This window comes from Capricornis sumatraensis, chromosome 19, assembly GCF_032405125.1.
Source record: "Capricornis sumatraensis isolate serow.1 chromosome 19, serow.2, whole genome shotgun sequence".
NCBI classification, from domain to species: domain Eukaryota; kingdom Metazoa; phylum Chordata; class Mammalia; order Artiodactyla; family Bovidae; genus Capricornis; species Capricornis sumatraensis.
Window position 1 is genome coordinate 20569528 of NC_091087.1, and position 16839 is coordinate 20586366.

Genomic DNA, 16839 nt, shown 5'->3' on the forward strand with positions numbered 1-16839 from the left:
AGGTGAGGTTGGGGGCTGTGGGTTTCCTAGGGAGCTGTAGAGCCTAGGGGAGCTCCTGGGATGGGCTGGGTTTCCTGGGGCCTGCCTGCTTCCACACCAGCACTTTTCAGAAGGCGGTTGGGCAGCAGGGATTCCAGTGATGGCAGCAAGCTTAGCCCCGGGCAGTCTGGTAAGCAAACCTCCCTTCTCTCTTCACTTTCACACCATGGTCTGGAGCTGAATTTGGGCAGAGAAGAGGAAGGTGGTGGGGGAGAGAGAGCAGACCAAGCTTCCGCTCCTTCTAGGCCCCCAGAGCTGCAGGTCTGTCTGGTCTGCCCTTGTTGGGGAGGGCTTGAATGGAAGATGTGCCAGGAATTCTCAGATGGCCAGGACCAGCTCTTAAGAAGTGAAGCGAAGCTATTTTAATGAGTAAGAATGACTAAAAAAAATTAAAGAGTTGACTGATTAAGTCATTTCATGAGCAGTATGCAGCGGGAAAGAGGGTTTTCCAAGAAGCAGGGTGGTAGCAAATACTGGTTAATGGAAGTTGGTTCATATTTAAATGGCTGAAGACAAGATTTTTCAGTGAAACTCATCACTTCTTGAGCTCCACCAGGAATGGATGTGGGGCTGTGCCTACATAGTGAATTCTCATGATGTCTCTGCAAGGAGGCTGAAACCTTTCCATCTCAGAGCCACATGGGGCTGAGGTTCAGAGTGGTGACCTGATTTGCTAACCTGTCAAGGTGAGCAAGCAGCTGAGCTGAGCTGCAGACCTGTTGCTTGCTCTTTCCACCAAGCCATCCTGACTTCCTACTGCCCCCAGCTGTACAGTGCCTACTATGTGCAGGGGAACCTCATGGAGTCCTATCCGTACTAACTGAAAATCATGGCCTTGCTTTAAACCTAACATGCGTCAGTTCGAAATATGGAATGGACGGAGGGACACCAGTCATCTCCCCCAGAGCTCATATTCCCAAGAAGTGCAGGATGCCCTGAAGGACAGGGTGGGGCCAAGTCAGACAGAGGGCCTCCAAGGATTTTTTTTAAGAGCCCTGTCCTCACCACATGTCTGAGTTCTCTGTCTCTGCTCCCTGCCTCAGCCAGTTTTTCAGGACTGATCTGCTGATAGCATCTGAAAAAATGATGGGCAATGATATGTTTCTTCAAGGGTCCCATTTACAGAGAAAGTTGCCATTTAAATAAAAGCTTACCTCCAGTGTCCTGCTGAAGACATGCATCTCCTCAATGTTCATAGAAGCACTGTTTATGGTAGCCAAGACATGGAAGCAACCTAAGTGTCTGCCAACAGATGCATGGATAAAGAAGATGTGGGATGTGGCGTGCTCACTTAGTCATGCCTGACTCTCTGTGGCCCCACGGACTGTAGCCTGCCAAGCTCCTCTGCCCACTGACTTTTCCAGACAAGAATATTGGAGCAGGTTGCCATTTCCTCCTCCAAGGAACCTTCCCAACCCAGGGATTAAACTCATGCTCCTTGCATTGGCAGGCAGGTTCTTTACCAGTAGCACCACCTAAGAAGTCTATATATAACATATATATATATATTTCACTATGTGTAGTGGAATATCACTCAGCCATAAAAAAGAAATAATGCCATTTTCAGCAACATGAATGGACTTAGAGATTATTATACCAAGTGAAATAAGCCAGACAAAGACAAATATCGTATGGTATTGCTTATATGTGGAATCTAAAAAGGAAAAAAAAAGATTCAAAGGAAGTTATTTACAAAACAGAAATAAACCTACAGACATAGAAAACAAACTTATGGTTACCAAAGGGGGAAAGGGAGAGGAGGGTTAAGTTAGGTGTTTGGATTAACAGATACACACTAACTATATATGAAACAGATAAACAAGGACCGTTGTATAGCATGGGGAACTGTACTCAATATTTTGTAATAACCTATACGGGAAAAGAGTCTGAAAAATGAGTTTATATATAAGTGAATCACTTTGCCATACACCTGAAACTAACACAGACTTGTATATCAGCTGTACTTCAATAAAAGACAGCTAAAAAAAGACCAGTGTCTCCCTTCATAGCATTGCAATGTAATGTCTGATCATTTGCATTGGAGTTAAAGAATGAGGCAATGATTATTTTAGAAACAACTGAAAGAACAGCCACTTTCTTTGTGAGCTTTTCTTTCTTTTTCTTTTTTAACCCATATTGAGCACTGATTTTACTATGAACATTTAGTTGCCTCCCTGCACAATAATGCCCCAAAGAAATGGAAGAGTTGGAATGGGAGTGAGCTGAGCTTCTGGGGTAAGAAAGAAGCCTGTTGCTAAGCTAAGGGGTGTAAAGCCTGAAGACAGAGGTTCCCACCTCCATTTCACTGGGAAATGGCTCAGTGGCACCTGGAGATTGTGGGCAAGTTCTCAGTGAGAGGAGATGAGAGGGCTCTCACAGGAGAAACTCTCCTTCTGAAGGAAGCTGCTAGCTTCTTCCATGCCATGTTTGAGTCCCTGAGCCTGTGTTTCAGATTGCTGGTCAGATGAACTCAGGCTTTGCTCATCCTCCCTTTGTGTTCCAGGCTGCTTGCTATCTTTGCTTCACCCCTTAATTGCCTTAGGGGGAAGAGGGAAGTGAGACTGTCCATTGAAACACTCTCAAAGATCTGCAAAGCCCGCCTCCAGGGATCTGGTAACTATGTGTTTATGCATTTCATATGTGGGAACGTGAGAACTCAGAAAGGTTAGGATACTTTTTAAAGTGCTTTCTGGAAAGCAAAAGCTTGTCTCTGTCCTCTGCATTAATTATAGACATTTCTCTGCAGAGTTATGGAAACAGTTGTATAGCAGGAGTTCCTGGAATAACAAAGCCTAAAAAAGAAAATCAGGCAGCTCTTTGTGAAGTGGGTGTGCTCGTGGTGGTTCTGAATCTACGTCCAAGGCCACAGAAACAGCTTGCTTTTATTTCAGTTGAGTCAAACACTTAGGTGCGTGACTAACCCTTCCACAGAGACTCAAAGAAGGGTCAAGTCGGATTTTCAGATCTAGATCAAGATGGAACAAATGTGTTTGTGGTTCAAAGCCCGAGTGGCCTGTGATATGACATCGGCAAGAAAACGGCATTTGGATTATCTAAGCTGTCTATTCTTCCTGAGTTGTTTGAACAACCTGTGTGCACAGCTCTCTCATGGACCTGCTTAAATCCTGAAGGATGAATCTCGTGATTCCCCCAATAAGATGTCTTTATGAAGTTCAGATAAAATAGAGGGGAGTGTTAGTTTTCCATAAATTGACCACTTCGATGACGGAAAAGGTAGCAAGAGGAAAGAAATTGCACTGCAGATGAAAAACAAATGTGAAATTTTGGACTGAGAGCATGGATGTCATAAGCAATACCCTCCCCTGCTTCTTTCTTCTGCCTCCGACTGAATATCCAGTGCAAATGAAGCCCAGCTCCCACGAGGAATCACTAACCATGTTTCCAGCTGTTTCAGCATCTTTTTGCATCATGATGGGAAATGTTGAAATTACATTTTCTTGGGATTTTTATGCCAGAGAGAATAAATCATGCTGTTTTGCAAAAGAAAAAGAAAGGAAAAGAAACAATTACATAAATAAGAGGGTCAGGTTGAAAAGAAGTCCTCGAGGCACCAGTGAACCAGGTAATAGGGCCTCAGAGAAGGTCATTCACCCAAGCACATACTTTTCTGAGTCCACAGATTCCAGAGTGAAAGAGCGATGCAGGGCTGAGGGAGGGTGCAGCCTTCAAGGAATACTAGTTTGACAAGCTTTGATTTCAGGTGAGCTCAAATGCAAACAAGGGGGTTATGAGGGCAAGACCCAGGCTAGAAGGGGCCATGAGACCGTGGGTTAGTTATCAGGGTCAGCGCCACACAAGGGTTGGGGCCATCCTGGATCTTTGCTTCGAATGACGGAGGCTGAGCATCAGCTCCTAGAGCTCCTGTCTGGCCAGAGATGTAATGATTGGAGTGAGGACCCTGCTAGGCACATTGGTGGCAGCCATCAACCTGAACGTCCCTAGGAGCTAAGAGTCCTACCAGTGGACTAAAGATGTAGCAGAGAAGGTAGCCAATTAGGAAGTGGCCTCACAAGGACTGGGACGGCAGCTGGAGCTCCATCCATAGGGTGAGGCGTGCAGGAGGATCTCCGGAACTAGAGAAAGAAGAAAGGCAAATGCTATTGGTTGCCTCAGAGGGGTGGGGCTAAAGTCAGAGCCCCAGAGGTTGATGAGTCTGAGGTTGTTTGTTCATCACCCATTCATTCTTTCAAATGTACAATGAGCATCCATCAAATGTCACACACTACCCTAGGCAGTGTACCCTGAGAGGAAGCCATTCGCCACTCTCCCAGGGGTTTACAGACAATGGGAGAACCAGAAAGGAAAACCAGATGGTCAGTCCAGGATTACTGAGTGGATCAATAGGAACCATAGCTGTGTCTTAGAGCATCTAATTCCAGCTAGAGGCTGGGGAGCAATGAGCAAGTACCATTTCTCTGTGGGACACTATACTGCCTTCACATGGGATTTCACTGAAGCCTTACCACAACTGTGTAAAGCAGGTGACAGCATTCCCATTTTACAGATGATGAAACTGAGGCTCAGAGGGGTCAGGTCACTTCCCAAATGCCACACTGGTATGGAGTGCTGGGGTGAAGAGTTGAACCCAGGTCTGTTTTGGCTCCTAAGACTGTGCTTTTGTGAACAATTCAAAGCCCATAAATACAGAACACACACAGCCAGAAACACTCTCTCTAAGAGCCTTTTAGGATTGTTCTACCCAAAGACACAAGAAGAGAAAGATAATAGAGATTACAGCATGAGACCGAGGAAGAATTAAAATAGTGCTTTTAATATAATTTCCAGCAAACGTACAGTAGGTACTTTACATGACATGTTTCTAAACTGCTCATCTGGAAAATATAAGCTGCAAAAATACAGAATACCACACTCAAAATCTACTGAGTATGTGCTTTTCCCCCCCCCTCTGTTCTATGAAACAGGGTAATTTTTACCCCCTCCTATTGAAATCCAGCCTTGGCTGCTTTCAGAAGAACTGTTGGAGCCCCCGGCCAGAGAAACACTTCCAAGAGGGGGTTTTTCTAAAGCATGTCAGCAGGCCACCCCCACAGGAGCCAAAGGAGGGGTGGGCAGAAGAAATTTGCACACCAGGCCAATAGGACTCTCTAGCGATCCAGGAAAATGCCTACTCCAAGGGTTTGGAGGACTCCGGGCCACAGACACCTGCTCAGTCCTCATCACAGGCCTGTGCTTGGGGCCTCCAAGGACCACACACTGGCCGGATGGTCCCCACGGGGACCCTTGGGTTCTCGGACAGGGCAGAGCACGCTAAGTCAGGCCTGCGAGGTCTGTGGGCGGTGGCGGGCTGTTCTCTGCAGGAAGAGGGCCAGGCCCTCAGCTTCTCACAAAGGAGTCTTCTGAAGGTGACTGTGACTCGGGGCAGGTTTTCTCAGTCTCAATGTCTTGGTACTCTGTGCCTAAAGGGGGAGGGGGGAAGAGAGCCAAGAGGAAAAAGAGATCGGTCTTTTCCAGTTTTCCTACTTATACTTTAGGCTTACATAATAGCATCCTGGCTTTCCAGTGGGATGGATAAGAGCAGGAAGTCAATAAAATGCTAGGTTGTGCTCCACATCACCCTAGGGCACCAGATTCCAAGCCCAAAGACCTTTATGTAGGCTGAATCTTTCTGAGAAGCATTTATCTATACGTATCTATGCCAAAGCCCATGCGGATTTTTACTCTATGGGAATGAATAAGACGCAACTCTGTCATTTAACTTCTCTTCATCTTATCTGAGTCACCGGTGGCAGACCTTGTGTTCCAGGACCCTGTCACTGCGATCTCTATTGAAGAGGTGGCTCTGTGCCAGAGAGAACCTCTTGGCATCATAATGTCATGCTTTCTCCACTAGCGTTTGGGGCCAGGTTACTTTCCATTCAGCCACAGAGGGTCACCACCTGCTGAGTGAAAGAATCTCCTTGTCAGAGCGAGGTTTTTAAGCCTCTGCCATGTTTCTGAAATAGATGCTGTGGCTTCACTTAAAAGGCATGGAAAACCCAGCTTAGGCCCTAGCATGACATACAAGCCGTGGAGGTCTCCGTGACCGTGACGTGCAGCCTTCTGGTTCAATGAGAGCTGCAGTGGAACCATGGAGTCCTCACTCATGTCCAGTCTTCTCTAGACTCTGGTACAAAAGATGGAAATGTCTCTCCTTTCTTTGGCAGCTGAGATCTGGCTTATAGAAGAAGCTGTACAGTTTGGAGCATCCTTTCTCAGCTTTCACAAGGTCTGAGTTCTTACATTCCTGGGGGCTCTGTTAGAAGCTGGGGGGCAGGGAGTTGGGGAAGGTGGGATGGATGTGAGGGAGCTGGGGTTGGTTCCTGTGTGCGGAAAGAATCAGATAGAAGACGAGGAGCCGGTCAGCTTTTGCCGACATGGCTCAGAGGGAAAAAGGAAAGAGTGTTTTTAAAGATCTTCAGCATTTACCAAAGGAAAAAGGTGTTTTTTCTTATTTTAGATTTCTGTGCCTATAGACAAACTCTGAAGTTTTCACCTCCAGCTCTTGGCTCACTTCTCTATGAAACTATAGACTTCTGTGGTGGTTTCCAATAGCAGATGCCTTACAGGCCTCATCAGATCTTTCAAAGAAGGCAGATCTGTGTTCTCAGATTGGTGGCTTTTGTAGTACCATGGAAAGAGCACTGGTTCAGGAGTCAGACAGACCTGGCATTGGCCCCTGGTGACTTTCTAACCAGCTGTGTGACCTTGGGAAGCTTTGGTATACCGAGCCTTGGTTTTCTGATCTGTAAAGTGGGAATAATGATACTTACCTCACAAGGAAGTTGTGAGAAAGCTGCTAAGGCCCCTGGCAGGAGGGGGTGTGTGCTTAGTCAGTTGTGCTCAACTCTTGGCGACCCCGCGGACTGTAGCCCACCAGGCTCCTCTGTCCATGGGGATTCTCCAGGCAAGAATACTGGAGTGGGTTGCCATGCCCTCCTCCAGGGGATCTTCCCAACCCAGGGATCGAACCCAGGTCTCCTGCACTGCAGGCAGATAATTTACCATCTGAGCACCAGGGCATGAGGGTAGCAACCTCTTAATAAACATGAACGCCCAGCCCCTTTCCTCAATTAAGAGGCTGGGCTAGAGCACAATTTTTGTGTTAGCTGAGTTTCTCTTATAATGAAATTTCCTATATTACCTACTTCTACATCATTTTATCACCTTTGATTATAAAATTTAACAGTTTTGACAAACCCAGCACCATGAGAGTTACCTTCTATTAGGTTGGCATGAATTTAAGAAGAACATTATTTTCTGCGATTTAATGGGATGGTAAAATCTCAACCTACAGAATGTTAAACCTCCAGAAAGTTTACTATAGTTGTTCCATCTGCTCTTGGTAAGAGAACATAATCACTTTACCTTACAGAAAAAGACTCAGAATTTGTGCTAATCTTCAATTATTGATTGGCCTGAGACATTAATACAAAAATCGAAATGTCTAGAAACTCGGTTCCTAAAAGCCTCATATCTGATCACAGAGCAAGACATAGCTCCAACCAGTGGCCAGCTTCAGTGTCTGATGCCCTGGGCTAGAGTCGAGCTCCTGAAATTGATGCTGAGGACCTCAGGGGTGCCAGGTGGGAAACAGTGTCTGGGGTTTCCCACTGATGCTGATGACCAGCAGTGAGGACTGTCTCCCAGACACCTCAGCACTTTGAAACTGCGTTTCCGAATGCATCAGAGCGGAGGCGTCGCCTGGCTCCTCTTACCTGCCTGCTAACAGCAGAACCACCCATGTGTGTTGCTCACTCGGCTCTGTGATCAAGTCTGGGAATAACAACAAGGAGAATGGATGTCCCCAGAATACATCTGTGTTCTACAATACAACTGATACAACTTGTCTTAGTTGTTAGGGGGAATATGAGAGTGTAGTCCATTTGAGTAAGTCTTCTGAATAGGAAGTTGCTACAGGAGGAAAGGGGTCCCTCATTTCTTGCCCAGTATGGAGGGAGTATCCAAAAAGGCAAAGAACACAAGCTTTGGGTTTGTTGACCTGGGCTGAGTCTCTGCTTTGTGACTTTGAGCCAATTCTGAAAGCTTCCCCAGCCTCATTTTCTTCTCCTGTAAACTAAAGCTTAATAACAGTTTCTGCCTCACAGGACTATGTATATGTGCGTGCATGCTCAGTAACGTCCAACTCTTTGCAATTACAGTCTGTCAGGCTCCTCTGTCCATGGGATTCGTCAGGCAAGACCACTAGAGTAGGTTGCCTTGCCTTCATCCAGGGGATCTTCCTGACCCAGGGTTTGAACTAGCATCTCCTGCATTGGCAAGTGGATTCTTTAACTACTGTATGCTGGTTCATTGTAAGTGCTTGGTAAGTGTTAGCTACTATTATTAAACAGCTTTCTAGTGCCACTGTTCATATTGGTGGGAAGGAGGGAAGAAATCTGAAATACTATTCAGTATCTGGATTCACTCTTCTTTGTCGAGTTCCTACATTGTCCCCTCCCATGCCCACTTCCATCACTTAACAAAAAAGGATGATTACTCTTGTAGAGCTAGGGAGTGAGTGTCAGGGCTGGAAGAGACTGTAGATTGTATAGTTCCAATTCCCCTCATCACACAGGAGAAAGATAATGTTACTTTCATTGTAAACCCTGACAATAATGGGATACTTACCTCATTCTTGGAAAATGGGGTACCTGAATTAGATTGTTCCAATGCATGACTCAGCCCAGGGCACGGCAGCTTCCACTGCTACAGTCCACTGGACTGTATGCCATGCTGCTTCAGACCTCCGTGTTCTCCAGAACAGATTAGCATGCTATAGCCTTCCCTCAGCCACACCCAGAGACTGACTGTCTTTATAAATAAAGGTTTACTGAAGCACGGCCCGCTCATCTGCTTCCACGTTGTCTGGGGCTGCACCCCTGCTCTGACAAAAAAGTGGAGGCCACAGGGATTCTGTAGCCCTCAAAGCCCAAACGCTTGCCAGCTGGCCCTTTATGGAAGGTTTCTGAACTTGCTCTGCTGGTTCTCTCAGCGGAGGGTCTCTTCCCCTGGATCCCTAAGGATCCCCGGGATCCTTAAGTGCTCTTAAGTTCTTGCTTCCCAGAGCACTAGGTCTTCCTGATTCTTAATGCCACTAGGTAGAACTTTCCAGCACCCTAAAAGAGCCCTCTTTGTTCCCAGACATAGATAAATAGACCCTAGCTCTTACAAAGATGAAAAAAAAGTGAAAGTGCAATACCTTAGTCGTGTCTGACTCTTTGCAACCCCATGGGCTGCAGCCCGCCAGGCTCCTCTGTCCATGGAATTCTCCAGGCAAGAATACTGGAGTGGATTGCCATTTCCTTCTCCAGGAGATCTTCCCAACCCAGGGATCGAACCCGGGTCTCTTGCATTGTAGTCAGATTCTTTACTGTCTGAGCCCCCAGGGAGGCCCTATTCTATTGCTTTTGCATTCAGATCTGTTTCTCTTATTAAACTGTGAGTTCTTAGAGGATGGGGCCATGTCTTTTTTTAACCTTTGTACCTGGTTCTGGGCCTGGCACATAGTCAAAATTTTACTGGAGTGAATAAATGTGGTTGGAAAACATCAAGCTCATTTAGTGCTCCCTCAAATGGCATTAATATTACCTGCAAAGGAAAACTGCTACCACATGGATGGTTGCTGAGAAGCAAGAGCTTTGTCTTTATCTGCACCACGGTCAGAGATTGCTCAGGTGCTGGGGCATCCAGGCTTCTCTGAACTCCCCATTTTAGGCTTTTCAATTAATGTCCTCCCTGCCATGATAACTGAGCATTTTGAGGTGAGAGAGAGGCATGGGTGAGGGCTGTATGCAGAGAGTGTAAATTCTCCATGTGATCCTCGGTTTAAAAAAAAAAAAAAGTGAAAGTGCTAATTGCTCAGTCCTATCTGACTGTTTGCGACGACATGGACTGCAGCCGACCAGGCTCCTTTGTCCATGGGATTTCCCAGGCAAAAATGCTAGAGTGGGTTGCTATTTCCTTCTCCAAGGGATCTTTCCAATCCAGGGATCAAACCCAGGTCTGTGGCATTGCAAGAGGATTCTTTTCTGTCTGAGCCACCAGGGAAGCTGAGATCCTAGGTAACAGGCCCCATAACAAGCATCTGAACAGCATCTTCTCTGCATTCTCTGCCAGTTAGAGATTCCTGTTTCACCAGCTTATTCTTGAGCAGCCATAATAGCCCAAGGGAGCTAGGTTGAAAGGCCATCAGTAGGACCGTTTGTTCTCAGAGAATTGCCTTCTCATAGCTATTCAGAACGCAAGGGCTGGAACTGGGTTGGGAGAGGTGGATGAGGAGGAAACAAGGAGGGACGAGCAGAGAGAGGAGGAAAAGGGCTGTAGTCACGCCTCAAACTAATTTCCAGGCCAAACTGAAATTCACTAACACCCTCTCTTGGGAAATGCGTCACCTCTGAGGGCTCTGATCTGGATTCTAACCTGAGGGAAATGCAGATCACAGTTGCAAGGAGGCTGCTGAGAGGCAGTGACGTGTGCTCAGGGGAGCAAGTAAGCCTCTACTCCATGTCCAGTACCTTCTCCTGGACAGGTACTTTCTCCAAACCTCAAAAGAGGCAAGAACAGCACAGGACAGCAAAGATTCTGTCTGTTGGACTGAAAACCTGCTTGTCTGGTTTTCTCCCCTCATCCAAACCAAACCAACCAAACAGTGAAATAGGGAGAACACTACCAAACAGGACAGAAGCTTACCCCGCCCGACGGTATAACCACTGCGTGGACTTCTACAGGTGGGCCTCCATTGCTTCGAGTCACTCAGGAGTGCCTTCCAGACTCCTAAGCAGGGCTTAGAACACAGGCCTGGTGGACTTGACTGGGTGGAGAAGGGAGTGTGGTTTCTTCCCAGGACCTGACCAGTTGGCAGCAAGAAAACCAGCCTTGTAGGCTCACAGGGAGCCAACCACTACTTTTCCTCAGAGGGTGTCTCAGTGAGTGTATATATGTATATTTCCATTTTACACTCTTCTAATAAGCAACCTGCTTTGGAAGTGTGGAAGATAATCCATTAGCAACTATGGCAGAATCTTTCTCCTGAGAAACTTAAGTGGTGCGGCAGTCATCCCAGGGGTTGGCTGGCCATCATGTATGGAACGTTCGTGCAAGTCACCTCAGGAAATCTTGCCACATCTGAGTGAGAGGATGCTCTGGGTCAGTGGTCCCCAACCTTTCGGGCACCGGGGACTGGTTGCGTGGAAGATAGGTTTTCCACAGCTGGGTGAGGGGGGAAGAAGAGGGGAAGGTTTAGGTGGTGATGTGAGTGATGGGGAAAGGCAGATGAAGCTTTGCTTGCTTGCCCACCTGCTGCTCGACCCCTGCTCTGCACCCCAAGAGCTGGGGACCCCTGCTCTAGGTTATTATTGGAGATGAGAAGATGGAATTGGGGATTTGAATGTATAGACACCACATAGCCAAAGTCTACAAACCATCACTCGGCAAAGCTATTCTGCCACAAGGTGATGAAAAAGAAGCAATTTTTATGAATAAGCACGTTCCCTCCTGCTCTGAAGACATTAGGAAGTCTGTCAAAGGATTCCACAGAAGCTCTTTGTTTCCCCTTGTTATTTTGCCTGTTAAGCGCTGCCAGCAAACTCCTTAGGGGACCTGTGAGCAGAAGCCTCTCTGGCTCCTTCGTTAGCTGTGAGGAAAGCCTGCATGCAGTGGCCTCCCGGAGCGCAAGTGTCCCCGGGGTGTCTGGGAGCTTCACTGCGTCCCCTGTGGAGGCGTGAAGGCGGGCTTTTCTCACAGCCCACAGACTCAGCACGGGGAAGACAGCAAACCCAGTCCCCCCAGAGACAGAGACTCATGAAAAATGTGTTCCCTTCATATGCAGGAATAATATGGGTAGAAAGCTTTTTGATCTATATGTAGGAGTGACAAAAATCTGTCACAAGTTGCAGCAAAGAGAGCCTTCCTCCATTCAGCTCTGGGCGCCTTCCACTGCGGTGGTGGAGGGGTCGGCAGCACAAGAGAGAGGACGTCAGCATTCACACTCGAGGCTTAGTCCTTCCCTCACCATTTTTGTTTTCTGAGTCCACTGGAGATTTTCCTAGGAAATCTTTCCATTCAAAATCCTGCTCAAAACCAAACAAAGAAGCCAGGGGCTGGATTGGGCAAGGTATGTACAATGGATCCTTGTGGCACAAAAGAAAAAAACCTAGGCTAGGTTTTCCCGGTTCTGGAGTCCAGGAGACAAAAGTATTAAAGGTGATAACAACACATGTTAGAAGCATCTTACGAGAAGGGACTTTAAATTTTAATTCAATTGTTGATAAAACAGAACCCTGGAATTGTTTTCCTTTGTCATCTTAACATCTTTTTCTCACTCAGCCTAAAATCTTAGGCAAAATAACCAAAAAGGAAAGAGTTTTTAAAAACCTTTTTTAAAAAAAAGAAAAGAGGCCCATGAAACATGAGGTCTTGCAGCCTCGGTGTCTGTGGACTGAGTTTGGAGAGCTACACAATCATTTCCAAGAGGGCAGTGGCCTACTAGCAATACATTTTCAAGACAAAACCAACTCAGCACCTATACAGGATGGAACCACAGCCTCAGGATCCACAGGGTGTACACAGTGTACGAACTGGTTGGAGAATAACCCCATGTTTAACTAGTTAACACGCTGATGAACGTCCCCATTTTCAGGAACAAGGAGGGACTCGAGCACAAGAAGCATCCTGGCCCCAGGTTGCGGCTGATCACGTGGCTTGCACCGCCACACAAGCTTCTCTCGGGCATCCTCACTCCACGCGGCCTTCTCTAGTTTGGGGCTGTCACTCAAACTGCCCCAATTATGGGTTTGTTAAAAATTTGGCACACCACCCACCCCACTCTTTCCTGATTCTCTTCATCTTCTAGATGACCTACAAATATGTGTCTGAGGTAAAAAAAAAAAAAAAAATAGCAACAACCAACCAACCCTTAGAATCTTTCCAGAGCCAGGAGCGGCCAAGATCAAGGACACCGCAACAGCATGAGAGGTGGGTTACCTGGGCCGTGCGTGCGTGCGTGCGTGTGTGTGTGCGAGCACACCTGTGCTCTCACATAAGCCCTGCCCCATCTGCAAATGACTCACCAGGCTGAGTCTGCTGGCTGCAAGAGATTTTCCCTTGATTCTTACCCCAAACAATGGTAGATTCGCTTCTGGCTGTTTGAGGTTCAGCCACTTTCAAAACACACACATACACTCCACAAGGCTTCTTAGTTCAAGACTGACCCTGAAAACATTACTGACATTTTCAGATGGTGGATGTCCAGTAGCTTCCAGGAGCTTGTGGGTCTGTAATCCCAGACACCACAGGCTGTTCAAAGCATGTGCCAGGGAGCTATTCTTTCTCTCCTCTCCCCAGAAGCCCTGCACCCATACACACAACATGCCGCTGAGCGTGTCTCCACCACAGGCGAAAAAGAACTCCTCTTGGCATGTGAAGCAGGCATGTGAAAGGGGTTCCCATGACAGCGATCACTGAATCGTGGGGCATAAGTCGAGAAGGCAAATTTGCAATTCATCATGTCATCTCCTCTTGTCTCAAAGTGATTCTTTTAAAGGCAAGCTGCATATACACTCTTTTTCAAGCATTTTTTTCTTATAACACACTGTATAGTCTCGTTCTCACAGACTATCCGAATGAGGATAAAATGATAATAAAAAATTACAATAGATTAACTGCATCCCTTGAATCACATTATATTTTTGGTGCATTAAAAAAGAAAATTAAAAGCAACCAGCATAATAAATTCGGCCTAGAGGACTGTGTTAGTGACTGAAGGGTTAACACAGATTTGAGAACTAGTTAAAAATAGTATCAGAGGATTATACATACAACAGTTTGAAATTCATATGCATTGCATTTTTTTTTCCCCTTAAAAATGGCAAAATGTTTGGCAAATGTAAGCAAATGACTTGGACTGGGTTGGGTTTCACCGGCTCTGAGCGAAGTCAGTCATAGCCAGGCGAGGCCCACTGCTTCCTGAGGTCATTCTGTGGGGCTGGTGGGGGAGAGGGGCGCCCCCCAATGGGAGGTGCTGTGGGGGAAGGGGAGGTGCTGGCCCCCCATGTCCGGCTCCCCCCCGGGGCCCTCAGTCTTGAGAAATGGAAATGGAGCTGGTGAGAGGTGCCAATTACAGTCTCCAGCACGGATCACCCTTTAGCATCGCTGAGAGAACTCTGGGGCCTTGAGCCACAGGGGTAGACTGGGTGAGTCGTCTACACCGTGGCCCCTATTGCAAAAGTTAGAGAAGCAGGTCTCCACTTCTCCGACTTGGGTGCCCCTCCGCCCCTGTGTGGACGGGCACGGTGGCACAGGGTGTCACTAGTGCTTATCCTGGCAATGTTGTCAACTCGGGTGTTTTTAGTAGATTTTTAGATATATTTTGTTTGTTTTGTATGTGTATGTATATCCAGAAAGGTCCATCCTCCAAGCTGGCCACCAGTGTTCCCTGAATTTGGCAGTGCCTGTTGCTTGCAGCTGTCGGCATCCTGAACAACCATGAGGTGCCTTCAAAAGCAGACTCTGAGCCCCCAGGAGGTCGCATGTCAACCAAGTGATCCCACGCTCTCCTTATTCTGAATCCTGCCTGGCTCTGATTTTGAGAGAAGGACAGAGGTGCTGTGTATACGTGTGTGTGTGAGTCTCTGTGTGTATTGATTCTCTTTTTTTGGGAAACATTTTTTCATTTTTTTTCTTTAGGAAAAATGACCCTTGAAGGACTAATACAGAGTTCAACCCTCCTTCAGTCACTATAAAACAGACTCCATGTTCTCACACCACTCGTGATCTTCGAGGTTATAGATAAATTTTGTCCTATGTGTCTGGTTGGCGGGCACAGGGTCCCTCCCCAGGTTGTCTAGGGTCAGAGTAGAAGCAAAGAACTCACTGGTGCTCAGCCCGCCCTCGTGGTTTTTGATGTATCGTTTATAGTTTTTCCTCAGGCACTGCCACGTGGTGGTGTAGAGCAGGAAGGCAAAGGACTTGAGCGCGATGGCGATGCTGACGTACAGGTATCTGTAGGCCACGTTGTCGTAGAGGGCGCAGGCGCCCTGCTCCCCGCAGAACGTGCTCCAGAACAGGCAGGTGGAGTCGATGCCGGCCCCGAAGATGAGCGGCGGGGGGATGAAGCCTGTCGGGGAAAGGACAGTTAATGTGCGGGCTCTGATGGCTGGTCCACAGGAAAGGACTCCCCATGTGTGTCTGTGTGTGTCTTCCAAAGGAAGGCAGGGTTCGTGGGCCATACTCAGTGGTTCTACAGCACAGTGGGGGGAAGACCCCGTCCGGAGGTCGAACGGCTTGCGTTTGAACCTCACCTCTACCTCTTACTTCACAAACCTCTGCAAGTTATTTAACATGAAATCTTACTTCACGCATCTGTGCCTCCGTTTCCCCATCTGCAAAATGGAGTCCTTCTCAGATCACTGTGCAGACTGACTCACTGAATGCATGGGAAGCATTTAGAACAGTTCCTGGCACAGAGTATGTATGTGATACATACACATGTATGGATGTGAGAGCTGGACGATAAGGAAAGCTGAGTGATGAAGAACGGAGGCTTCTGAACTGTGGTGTTGGAGAAGACTCTTGAGAGCCCCTTGGACTGCAAGGAGATCCAACCAGTCCATCCTAAAGGTAATCAGTCCTGAATATTCATTGGGAGGACTGATGCTGAAGCTGAAACTCCAATATTTTGGTCACCTGATGAGAAGAACTGACTCATTTGAAAAGACCCTGAAGCTGGGAAAGATTGAGCGCAGGAGGAGAAGGGGACGAGAGGATGAGATGGTTGGATGGCATCACTGCCTCAATGGACATGAGTCTGAGTGAGCTCTGGGAGCTGGCGATGGACAGGGAGGACTTGCATGCTGCAGTCCACGGGGTTGCAAAGAGTCGGACATGACTGAGCGACTGAACTGAACTGGCACAGAGTAAACACAAAATAAATGACACGTGGTGACAGATGATATCGTTATCATCATCCACGGAGAGTCTGAGAAGAAAAACAGTCTTCTCTGAAGGGAGACGTTCTTGGTGTCGCTCAAAGAAGTGCAGCCTTGTAGAGAAAATGGTTAAGAGGCACCATGTTGTGTGTACTGTCCTTTTGCACGGGGCTTCTGGGGCTTTGTGTGCTCTCGAGGAGGGGGGTTGGAATCAGAGGGGAACAGGAGGTGACCGAGTACACCATACTTTGCTGCTGCTGTTTTTAGTTGCTCAGTTGTGTCTGACTCTTCTGCAGTTCCACAGACTATAGGCCACCAGGCTCCTCTGTCCATGGGATTTCCCAGGCAAGAACACTGGAGTGGGTTGCTATTTCCTTCTCCAGCGGATCTTCCTGACCTAGGGATCAAACTCGCCTTTCCTGCATTGGCAGGTGGATTCTTGACCACTGAGCCACCAGGAAAGTTCACACTATACCTTGTGTGTGGGTATATATACGTATGTGCACATACCTATACATAAGAAGGCTGTGTTCTGGTACACGTATATATGCACACAGATATATAAATATACATGTGTGTATGGTTTAAAATGGAAAATGTCCACATACACACTGACAGTTTTCCTTCTCCTAGATGTGACCACTGGAGCAGAACACTTTTCATTCTGAGCTGGGAACTAGTTTTTAAAACCTTCACAATAGATCACATTATATCATGAGGTATCCTATCCCAGACCAGTGAAATCAGAATATTGGGTGTGTGGCCTGGTCATTGGCATTGTTAAAATAAAACATTCCCAGGTGATTCTTGCCTCTTAGGGGGAAAATGTTTCATCTGTATTATGGGGAAGCAATTG

The 16839-nt window shown here is 47.1% G+C and overlaps 1 protein-coding gene across 1 annotated transcript in view; it reads right to left on the reverse strand.

Annotated features, from left to right (window-relative positions):
• Positions 1–5394: 5394 nt before the first annotated feature.
• SLCO3A1 (solute carrier organic anion transporter family member 3A1) overlaps positions 5395–16839 on the reverse strand; it is a 374177-nt gene continuing 362732 nt past the window's right edge. Inside the window, exons 10-11 of the mRNA XM_068991286.1 lie at positions 14930–15172; positions 5395–5477 (exon numbers count right to left, since the gene is read on the reverse strand). Coding sequence (XP_068847387.1) covers positions 5395–5477; positions 14930–15172 — 326 coding nt within the window. The remainder of the gene's footprint in view (positions 5478–14929; positions 15173–16839) is intronic.